Raw genomic sequence first — 12,021 nt, forward strand, 5'->3', positions numbered from 1 at the left:
AACGTGATGAAAGCTTCTCTGGATTTGAGCTGCAGTATTTACAAACTCTTTACAATGATAACAGATTTTTAGTAGTAGTATACTGTGTCACTGCTACTGGATTACATAGCTGGCCAGGGGATGGAAACTGCTGAGAGTTTTCTAAATTTTCTTACAGTAATGCTTAATTGCACTACTTTTGCAGAAAGAGGAATGACTGTGCTTCTAAGATGCAGAGGGAGTTTGATTCTTTCTGTAGATCATAGACTGATGATTAGCATTATTTATGCTGAGAGCAATCTTCCAGTGTATTTTTTCAAGCTGTAAATGAGATCAGAAAGCATTATCTAAATTCTTCAGACCGATATTCCCATCCCATGTTGAGGTTTAAAGTATGCATATATTATGAAAAACTTTACTAATTCTTTTCTGTTTATAAAGTATTCAAGGGATAAAATTTAGTGACTTTAATGTCAAAAAGCATAATATTGAATTTCAGTCAGGATTTACTTTGTAAATAACTGTGTAAGTGAGGTTTGAATGTTGGTACAGCCTTTCTTCATAACTTCTAATCTTAATCTTTAGATTTAGTTATACCCAGCATCAATATTTATATATTACATTTAGTAAAATGGCACATGGAAAAAGAAAACATTCCCCATTCCCTAGCAGTAGTAGCTAAGAGCAAATAGAATCAAGAATAAATATACTAGCAGATGTTGCAGATTTGCTTTTTATAAAGTTATCAAAAAACATCCAAAATCCCATTATTCAGTGTAAGGGAAGAGTTTGAAATTAAATATGTATGTATTACTTTTTTGTAAGCATTCTCACAGGGGTGGGGAGTGTGTGAAATCGATAGCTTGAGCGGAAAGCTGTGCCTTATATAAATGTTGTAGGATTTTATGAATGTTAGCCAAATAAGCACTTCACTGCTTGCTAAATATCATTTCAGTACTTAATAAATATAATCATATTTTAATGTATGTGGCACTTGGAGGGGGGGGCAAATAAAAACAACCAACAAACAAGACAAAAAGCACCCCAAAATAACAATTTGACAGCATAGCTACTATATTAGCATTCTGATTATTGGTACTTGTTACTTACAATGTTTTTTCTTGAATTGGCCAGCACTCTAGAGCTTCTGTCTTAATGGGGCAAAAGGTGCTCCTTTGTGAAAATCTTGTCACTTACTCTGAGAACAAATCTGTCATTTTAATTTACGAATGCAAAATATCTGATAAAAATGAGCTGAAAACATGCTGTTCTTTAGTAGACGGTATGTTCTAGAAGTATTTCCTAAATTGAAAAATCCATTCAAATGTTTTCTTCAAAGGCCAAAGAACCTGGGACATACACGCTCAGGCAACTGTGCACTTCAGTGGGAAAAGTACAGTTTGTCCTTCTTCATATTTACCCAATTGTGCAGTATGATGTATATTCTCAGGAGCCCCAGCTAAAAGTGGAACCAATGACTGGTAGGTACAGTTGCTGTGCGGAAGTTGTTTTGATGATTTCTGTTGTACTCTTGTGGGACTAGATAAAGCGTTTTCTGACTTGAATGTTACTCAGATTTTTTTTTTTTTTGCCTTACTCTTAATTTTGAGTCTAAAATAAATTCTCACTTTTTGAATTATCCATCAAGTATGCTCTGTCAATGATGGCTAGTCGTCAACAACTAATTCCAGTGCTTGGCTCTGAAACATGTAGTGTCACTTTTGAATGTGAATTTGAATGTGTAGTGTCACTTAAATATCAGGTATGATTTGAGCTGCCACACTGATTAGGAGAAGTGAATATTTAAATTTGTAATTGACTGAGCTGCTTATTGGTTAGTTCTGTGACACTGCAGTCTCTTTGGTATTTACGAGAAATGTGTAAGAACTGGGATTCTCTACTAGAGGTGATAATACAAACTTGTTAAAAATTTAATGCTGAATACATCCATTGGTTTCATGGATAGCTGAGCATTACTTGTAGGGTTTATTAAAGTTTATAAATGGAAGTTAGTAGTGATTTTGTTTTCAGGCTATTTACTGAGGCAGTTGAGGAGTTAATATGCATTTTGTACTATCATTCCAGTTACAGGGGTTGCAGTGTGTGGCAAATGTAGGACAGGTGTATTGGGCATTAAGCAAATTAACTACCCCTATGAAATTGATGGTTGTGATTCAGATACTTGAAAATCTGTATGCATATTGGCATTCTTGTTACCTTGATTATGTTAAGTACAGCATGTGGGCATGACTGGCATTGTCGGTGCAAAAATTTAAAGCTGTCTACAACCTGGAGAACTTAACAAAAATCTTAGTAAATTCTCTGGGATTATTGTATTTCACTGAATTCTGTGCTGCCAGAGCTACACAGTATGTGAGCCAGCTACTCTAAGCCATCCAAGAAACAGTGGTTTTTGTGACTCAAGTTGAAACAACCGGTTTCTCCACACCGATGTATCTGAACTAGGTTTAATGTGTTGCATAACCAAAACTCCACGCTTTTAAATTACCCTAACATGTGTCACGTTGTCTGGGAATATTGCTAACAAACCTTAGCACTACTAAGGTTTGTTAGCAATATACTGATAAGTAGGTCTACTGATAAGTACTGGAATCTGTTAACAATTTCTGCTCTCTTCTTCAGATAGCCTTTTGGCTGGCATTCCCCAGAAGGTGAAATTCACAGTGACTACTGGTCACTACACCATGAAGAATGGGGATGCTTTGCAGCTCAGTAACGCGGATGCCATGCCTATTCTGTACCATCCAGAGAGCAAGGCAGTGATCTATTCTAACACCAGAGGTAAGCAATGAAGTAAAAATTTAATAATCTTTAAATGGCTGAAAATTCAGTAATCCTGAAGTAAACCTGTAGTTACAGTATTAAGAACACTGACACTGTCTTTTTTCAAATTACTATGCAGGCTCTGTTTTGACTAGACCATTTGTATTGTGAAGTAGCTGTAAGTAGGTTTTTACATAGTGCTCTGTGTAAATGGAACATTCATTTGGCCAGTGTTTCATTTAAACAGATGACATCCTAGTTCCTTTTTTCTGAGCGCAAGTACTGTATAGTCTCCTCAGTTGCTCAGACACAAGCAACATTTACATAAATGGGAAGAACAGTCTTAATAGACTTGATGAAATTAAGATTAAAATAGATTATACAGAGGCATCCCATGTGTAGTAGTATTTTAAAGATAGATGATGAACGGTGACTAAGAATACTGATGCATGTGTGTTTAATGAGCTGTAAGTTTGCTTGAAGTGAAATTTTGAGACTAAGGAGGTGCAGGACATTTTAAAAACTTCAATAGGTGTCATACGATGGACTAAAGTAGCTCTTTAGCTAGTTTGAAGCTTGTTATCAAATTGTCATCTTAGTTCTTTCTTGAGCAGTGGAAGGGCCTACTGCACGGAATGTGGTGGTTACCTTCCTGCAGTTTAAGAAGGATAGAGCGTTATTACTGGGAAGTGTGAACAGCAGTGGTATTTGAGATGTGTGGATTATAGCTCATTTGAAGAGGTTACCATGGAGTTATTTAACATGGTTTCTTGTTGCTGTTTTTGCAGACGTGGAGGTCTTGCTAGGAAATGGTTATGGCACCATGTATTTTTCTATGACACTTAGCTTTTTAGGCTAGATTCATTACTTAATTACAGATTAAAATGGGAATTGGGAAGGGATGAATGTGTTGTTTTAAAACTACTTTTTCCCTCATTCTATACAACTATAGAAAAGATCTCAGAATCATCATTAAGGATTCAGTCTTCTGAAAAGATCACAAGAATCAGTTTGCCAGTAGCTCCTGCATATCATGTGATTGAATTTGAACTAGAAGTCATGTATTTGCCATCAGCCACAGAATCTGCAGTGGAGAGAGAAAATACTACAAATAAAGAAGTTCACAGAAAAAACAAAGAGAAGCAGAAACAGGACAACTGCATGGCTACTGTTGACCAAAAAGTAAGATGTAATTTAATGTTTTTATTACAAAATCTATTTGATCGCAGGGGTGTGCAGTTCACAAAATAGAAGTGGTGGTGATGGAGGGGGGGACCCTGCTTGCATTTAACTAATTTTCCCTTAAAAGATGTACGAGCAAAAATCATAGCAAATGTTATAGATGTAAAGAAAACATAAATATAAACAGAAATAGACACTATGTTTACTATATTGCCAACTGTTCCACTGGCTAGTAATCTGAGTTTTAATGTTCTAACACTTGCAGTTTGTATAGGATGAAGTATACTAGTGTCTTTGTGAAAGGTGGCATGGTGGTCTTTAAATTCTCCCTTCTAACTCAGGAAAGATATTTCTTCCACTTGCAAAGAATCTGTACGCTGTGTTGAGGTACTTAACACTGTAGTGTTTCAAGCTGTCACCTTATTTAGTTGGAGGTAACTTTTCCTCTTAATTTTCATTATGAAGGGTGAATAAAATAAGTAGTACGGAAAGAAGCTCTTCAGCTGTGACAGCAAAATGATCTTGAAACCATCACCTTTCACGGTGTTACTCCTTGTTAAAATTGACCAAGTGTGCTGCCATGTATTCTTGTATGTGAAGAGTCAGGTAAAAAGGAATAGCTATAGCCTAGCATTGCTAAAATATGATGTTGATAAAAGATTTTTTTTTTTTTTTTTTTTTTTGCCGCTCTGCATTTAAAAATATGTTGATATATATATATGCTTTATAATTAGAAGAATGGCAGCATTCACTTCAGTAGAAATTCTTCAGTTAAGTGTGCTGCTTCAAGTTAAAACAAATGTACATTAAATACATTTTTTAAAATATTTTGAGCTTGTATTTAATATATTAAAGTATTATAAAGACATTTCAGTAATAGATCGTATAGCAATTTATTTGATATTGACCTTTTACCAGATTATTGTATTAAGATGCTATTGGTATTGTTAGTGTCCTTTTATCTTTTCTTTCTTCTATTCCCCTTCCTTTATTTCTAGTCTTCAGAACTGGGTATGTCAGTTTCCACAGGAAAAGCTTCTTCAAGATTTTGTATCCCGCTCACAGGAAAACAAAAACCTAATGTTTTGTCAGATTAATTTTTGACATACTGATCTTTTAAAATTTTCTTTTTTTTTTTTTCTTTTTCCCCTTCTGGATGCACTAGATGAGAAAAGTTTTGCTTAGAAATGAGAAGAAAAGCAAAATCGTTATGCCAAAGACCATTACAAATAAGAACTTTGTTCCTTTTTTCCTTTAGGTAACCATTGATTGTCCTTGGTCAATTTACTCCACTATTATTGCATTAACATTCTGCATACCTTTTAATGCCAAGCATTCCTTATTGTCAGCTGGCAAACGGTAATGTACTCATTAAGTATTTATTGTTTCTTTCTTCTTACAAAATATGAAGCTGGAGTTTCATAAGTAATATTTATAGCAGCCTTTTTTTTTTTTTTTTTTTTAAGTTAGGCTTTTGTTATCTTGCACAAACTTCCAATGGAAAGCTGTGTATTTCCTCTAGTGTTCTTTCACAACAATAAAACAAATTTGTGGTTTCAGTTATTTTGGAAATAAGACCAAAAGATAAACCAAGCTAGCCTATTTCTGTGTAGTTACTTGTTTTCATTTAATATGAAAGAAGATGTTTTACAGCCTTGTTTCTACAGACTCATAAGTATTGAAGAAAAGATTGAAAGAAAAAAATATACCTGCCATTCTGTTTTTGCTTGAGCTGTGCACTTTGAAAACAATCTTACAGACTTTCAATGTAACTATTCAACTTCTGTTGAACAAACTGTGTCATGTTTTTCAGGAAATATGTGCAAGTCTGTGTACAGAACTTGTCAGAACTCTGTTTCCAGCTTTCAGAAAACAGCCTAAAAAATTCTGCTGACTGTACAGATTTGCAGCTGGTACCTCTGAACCCTGAATCTCAACAGGTAAAGATTCACTTGGTGGTTTATGAACTCATTGGCAGGACAGCTAGATGAAAGTTCTTGTTAGTAAAATTATTAGCGCTTCCGCACATAGATTTTTGTAGTAAGTAAGGCTGATAGTTGATGTTAGGTTAGACCTTTGTAGTCCTCTGAGTAGCTTTGATTCTTAAAGATGCTTTAGAATTATTTACCCCTGTAGATCTCAGATTAAATTCTAAAACTTGCAAAGATTATTAGGTAAGTTTTCAGACTTGTCCATTTGTCTCATGCAAAGCACCACATACCTGCTTGAACAACAGCTATACAAATGTAGTATTGCTAATATCACTGTTAACATTTAATTTGTTCATCATATAGCTGCAGTTTGTCATTAGGTTTTAGGGAAAAAAAAATCAGGTAGAGACTGTTTTCAAATTAAATACAGCTGTAAACTAGTTAAGTTGCAAAACAGTCCCCTTGAAGTTTCTTTCAGCCTTGTCTGAACACAATACTAAATTGGCCATTCTTGGTGCCTAGGAAAAGTATATACTTTACATTATTAATATCTTTATTAAATTTGACTTCTGAATAAAACATTTTTCACACATACTTGAATGTGAAGTGTTCCCTTTTGAAACATTGGTTCTGACAGTGAAACGTATCCCTCCTTTTAATTAGATGTGCATTGTTAAAAAAAATTCACTATTACTTATTTTGGTTGCATATTTTCCCTAATGATTTATTTAACACTTAACAGGTAATTTGTTTTTATAAACTATATTAATGCCAGAACAAACATATGTTATGTGCATTTCTGCTTCTTTCTCACAGGAAGGAAGGAGCTAATACTATAAACATTCTCTTTCAGGTCATATACAGTAAGCAATCAATATTCTTTGTATGGGAATTGAAGTGGACAAAAGAGCTTCCTCTCTCCTTGCAGTGCCTGTTTTCAGTCAGCTTTTGTCCAGCTACCTCTGAAGAACAGTCTCTTACCCTGAAGCCGTTCACTTACAAATTCCAAGTGGAAAATTTTTTTGTAAGTACTCTTCTAAGTATAGCATAAGCTAACTGAATACGGTTTCCAAATATATGGGAAGGGAAAGTAAAACAATACATTAGAAAACTTCTGTTTAGATAATGAGATCGATACCTACTTAGAATCATTGGAAAGCCAGTTTGTTGAACAATAGAACTGAAGCCTAGTACGATATGGTGGAATCATATACTTGCCACTGGAATGGGGAGGGGGTGGAGGGGAAACGTAACACTTGCTCAAGTGTCCTTGATTTTGTTTCATTGTTTTTCTGTGTTTTTGCCTTCCTGGGCTTGTGCCATGGAAACTGTCCTTAGATTACTGAGCTGCTTTTTCCCTGCTGGCTTAAGGCTGCGCTCTCCAAAGCAAATTGCAATTTCCAAAAAATCTTTGCTATTGAAAGCATTTGAGTTGGTTATTGTAGTGCTTGAGATGAGCTCCTCTAATGCAATATTTAGGGGTTTGTAGGCCATTATCCTAAATGTTTCTTCTTTCCCTTTATGGACAAACTTTTTATTCCTTTGATCAGCTAGGAAGTGTATAGGCTAGATATAACTTCCTATTAAAGGAATTCTATCACCATTATTCAATCTCATCTCTGAATTCAGTCTTGTGTTACCCTTTTTGATGCTTGGGTAAAAAGTAGCAACATGAGAAGACTCTCATTTGGTTAAATCCTTTTGTCTGTTTTCAGTGTTGCTATGTTTTCTACCTGCTTATTACAAAGTGGCATTGAACAATATTTTAGGTATTTGTTTACCTACTGGCATGTCAGTAGCGTTTGTTGGCACCTGTATCAGCATCTTTGTGGAGTTTTTAAAGAGAACTAACTGTATTTAAACAGTGGGGGGGGTTTGGTAGAAATTTAATTTTGTAGTAATTAAAAATTAGCTCTTTGATAATGTGAGCACCATTATTCTGGGGCCTATCATGGTAAGAGTGATGAAGTAGTTCTTCTGTATTACTCAGAATTTGAGTGATGCCTCTGGAACGTGAGGAGCCAAGAAACTAGTAAAAGTTTGTTTGAACAATATGAAGATTGGTATCCGTTTAGGAGCATTGAGTTAAAGCACAAGTGGAGGGGAAAATGGTGTGCTTATTTTCTCAAACTGAGCAAGATAATGAAGTGAACATTACTTACAACTGAATCTTGCATTAAAAAGGTTTAATGGATGGTAAATGTAAAATTAAGTTTGTACGGTATCAATTGTCCAGTTCAGTTTTAAACACAAGTAAAACGCCCCTTTTTTCTTGATAACAGCACTGTTTTCTTCCTGACAGACATTGTATCATGTGAAAACTGAGATTTTTCCACCATTGGGGTCAGAGTATTGTAAAACAGGTTCACTCTGCTCCTTAGAGGTGTCAATCACCCGACTTGTTGACCTCTCAGAGGTTGACAGAGATGAAGCATTAACAGAGTCAGATGGATATTGCACAACAAAACTTATGTATGAAGGTAAGAATATTTTTCTTAAGGATATTGACAAAATTCCCCAGTTTTGTCTTGATAACGACATCTGCCAGACTTTTCTATGGCATATATTCTTGTATTGTGAGTATGGCTGCTCAGTAAAGCAGCTTTCATTTTGCTAGACTGAGAGTATTTTATTTTTGTCTCATTAAGCTCTCTTCAAGTGGAATATAAATGCTGTTCAGACTGGATGGATACTTGCTTGAATCCCAACTATGGTCCCTTTTGTGTAGGGCTGTTGTTCTACCTTGCACAGCTCTTCACACGTAGAAGCTGGTGGGCTTTTAGACGTTGCTAAAATACTGTTTTTAAAAATGCTCTGAAACTATACTGAGGATTTTTCATTTTTCAGAAAAGATCTTTATAGTGGTTGTTCTTTATTCTTACAGTTGTTGACAACAGTAGTAACTGGGCAGTGTGTGGAAAAAGTTCTGGAGTGATATCTATGCCTGTAGCAGCTCGAGCAACTCACAAAGTCCACATGGAAGTGATGCCGCTGTTTGCTGGATATCTACCTTTTCCTGATGTCCGATTGTTTAAATACCTCCCTCACCATTCTGCTCACTCCATGCAACTTGATGCTGGTAAAGCTATCTTGACTACATGGCTACTTACAGAAATGATCCTGTTTCTCCTGTGTTCTTGTGTAAAGAGAAAAGCAAGGCGAGGAAGTATATTGACCAAGTACTCATAGGTGTCTTTGTTACTTACCTTCGCTCACAGTTCTGATTTGAAACTTACAAAATGTTGCTGTAATGGGAACTTTGAATTCTGGTTGCAGCCTTAATTTGTGAGGAGGAATAATAAATGCATTGTTTTCTTATATTTCCTTTAAAGATTATTGTGCAAATTAGTTGTCACTGGATTTATAGTCAAGTGAAAACTGTTTGATAACCCTCTAATCCTGCGGTTTCATTGTCTGTAAAATGTACATCTACTGTGTCTTCATTAGCTTTGAAGTTTTTTCCCAGTTTTTGAAAGGATTAAGTACGGAATAAAAGAACTGCTGAAAATTTGTGACATATAAACCAGATTAGATGAAGAGTTTAAATTACCACAGCCACCTAGAGTATTTATCTGTACTGTTGAGTAGTCCCAGAGCTGTAGTGAGAATTCACTCATACAACCAACTTACCATTTGTCAGCAGAGCTCCAGGAACTGCCAATGTGCACCCTTCTAGCCTGTGACAAATGTGAGGTAATGCTACTTAAATTTTCCTTAGAAGTCTATAACTCACTCTGTTACATCTGCTGCTGGCCAAAAGCATGCAGTCTGTTACCTCAGCAGAGATGATCAGTTAACTGTTAACATGTGGTAAATTGACTGTGTGTCTGAGCTCTGAAATAACTTTTAGGTTGTTTAATCACTCCATAGAATAAAACTGTGGGTTTTTGTTTTAAACAGATAGCTGGATTGAAAATGATAACCTATCTGTGGACAAGAATGTGGATGATCAAGCTGAGAGCAGCAGCATAAGGAGCAGAGGTAGCTTGCATTCTGCAGCTAGTGGGGAACACAAAGGTTTGCCAATGCCCCGTCTGCAATCCTTTTCATCTGGTCAGGTCTTCAACTGCAGCACGGGTATGCAAATACTTGTCATTCCCAGCAAGGACGACCATGTTCTGGAAGTCAATATCACGTGACAACTCGGTATGGAAACAAGGAAAACAAAACCCATTAGAAACTGGATATGAAAGCACTTTAAAGAATTATGACCTGATTAGTCTTTGTTGTAACATTCTAACTCTAAGGAGACCTATGGCATTCAACGTGTACTGGCCATGGAAGCACCAGACAATTGTATCAATTTAAATGTACAGTGAAGCTTGTGTCAGCTAGTTTATATTGCCACTTTAGTATGTTTTGTGTAAGCTATTGGGTTTTCTCCCTTCGGTCACATCCTGCATCACAACACAGGGCAACAAAAACAAAAAATCCAAATATTTGGACCACTTCTTTATTTTTGTCTGGCAGCTGAGAGATTTGTTTCATGCTTCCTTACATATTTTACAATTTAGAGTTCGATGATCTAATTATCCAAATCTTGGATTTTTATGTAATTTACAGGCTTTTCCACACATGTGCCAGAAACACAACAAAGCATACAACAGCACATTCACTGGTGTAATAGTTGCTTTTTGCTTTTCTGTTTGGTGTTTTTTTTGTTTTGTTCTATCATTGTTAATTCCTGCCATTGCAATTTTGTATTAAACTTCCATCATTTACATACTTAGATGCATGGAAGAGCTACTGCTTTAAACAATCTTAACTGAACAAAATTCCTTAATTTTTTGAGGCTTTCTCCTTCACAGAGTAGACACTGTGATGTCACATATTATATGATTTTTTGGGGGGTGGGGGTTGGGTCATCCTCTTGCATAGTTCTTACCAAAGAAAGTTATTGATAGAATTTAATAATAAATTATTTGGCTTATTGAGTTCCCAGATTAATTTCTTTTATTACCATTTCTAAGTGGCTTGGTTTTGCTGCTCCAATTTAAAAATTGGGGCAAAAATTTCAGTATGATGTGATACTTGAACAGTCAACCTTTCATCATAAAGGCTTAGTGTAATTATTACTGATTAGAGGCCAGACTTCCGCATTCATGATGGAAGAAAGAGGTTGGTTTGATATAGGAGAGCTTGCAGATGTAGAATAATTGTGAAGCAAAGTTAAAACATGTAACTTAAAGAATTTCATTATTTATATCTGAAATGTAAATACAAAAAAATGTAAAAAAAAAAAAAAAAGTGTAATTTTTGTGAATGTTGCAAATCCACCTGTGACTGGAAAAATTACAACTCCTTCTGATGTCCTGCTTCTGATATTGAAACTTGTGCATTTAATGTGAGAATGACCTTTTCTACTTGCAGATCTATAATGGTGCGTTGTCAACAGACTCCACAGAGGAAAACTGCCCCATATCAAATACTTGTCAGTAAAACTAAAGTGAGGAACTGCTCATTAGACAAGTTCTTTGTTGTTGTTCTTTTCAAAACTCAGGTTCTTCTAAATTATAAAGGGGAAGAAAAAAAAAAAAACCCAAACCCTCTTTCCAAAAAGAATCGCCATTAAGTTGAAAAATGAATAGGCACCCTGCACTGGTCTAAACATTTTTTTTTTTAATTATTATTTTTTATTTAAAAAAACCCCAGTATGTCTAAATAGATGTATAAAGTAGACCTGCTAGCTGAAAATGTTCTTGTTATGCATCTTCTTTCTGTGAAGGAATGCCCTTTCTCTGTGGAAATCATACCATTTTATTCTGGATAAAACCCAAAGCATCATTTAGTGCAAATGACTGCTGGGATTCTTTGACTGGAAAAGGTAACAAGTTAGTGACTTTGACACTGCAGGTATTATATAATTAATTCCATTTTCATGGTTTGCTATTAAATCATTTTTCACATTGTTCTGTAATATACTGTTAGATTAAACACATTGTACTAAGATTGTTTAATGAAATTGTAAGCGTTACAGTTCTAAATATACATGTTTTAAAAAGAAATCAACTTCTCTGCTGCTCTGACTTCTCCCGTTTCCCTTCTGTTTGAAGGAGTGACTGTTTCGTCTGTTTTAGCCAAAGCTACTTTTAACAGAAACATACTTTCTAAACTTAAACGAGGGGACGTATTTGGAATAGCGGGT

The 12,021-nt window shown here is 35.3% G+C and overlaps 1 protein-coding gene across 2 annotated transcripts in view; it reads left to right on the plus strand.

Moving 5' to 3' along the window:
* Window positions 1-11,881, plus strand: part of TRAPPC10 (trafficking protein particle complex subunit 10) — a 43,333-nt gene extending 31,452 nt beyond the window's left edge. Inside the window, exons 15-23 of one of the 2 annotated variants that reach the window (XM_030019935.1) lie at window positions 1,319-1,460; window positions 2,623-2,781; window positions 3,716-3,945; window positions 5,204-5,304; window positions 5,759-5,885; window positions 6,730-6,900; window positions 8,179-8,356; window positions 8,761-8,955; window positions 9,777-11,881. In XM_030019935.1, coding sequence (XP_029875795.1) covers window positions 1,319-1,460; window positions 2,623-2,781; window positions 3,716-3,945; window positions 5,204-5,304; window positions 5,759-5,885; window positions 6,730-6,900; window positions 8,179-8,356; window positions 8,761-8,955; window positions 9,777-10,015 — 1,542 coding nt within the window. In that variant the 3' untranslated portion in view covers window positions 10,016-11,881. Of the gene's footprint in view, window positions 1-1,318; window positions 1,461-2,622; window positions 2,782-3,715; window positions 3,946-5,203; window positions 5,305-5,758; window positions 5,886-6,729; window positions 6,901-8,158; window positions 8,357-8,760; window positions 8,956-9,776 lie in introns of those variants that run through there. The other variant, XR_005932809.1, reaches the window with a different exon arrangement.
* Window positions 11,882-12,021: the final 140 nt, after the last annotated feature.

The sequence above is a fragment of the Aquila chrysaetos genome, chromosome 7 (assembly GCF_900496995.4).
Source record: "Aquila chrysaetos chrysaetos chromosome 7, bAquChr1.4, whole genome shotgun sequence".
NCBI classification, from domain to species: domain Eukaryota; kingdom Metazoa; phylum Chordata; class Aves; order Accipitriformes; family Accipitridae; genus Aquila; species Aquila chrysaetos.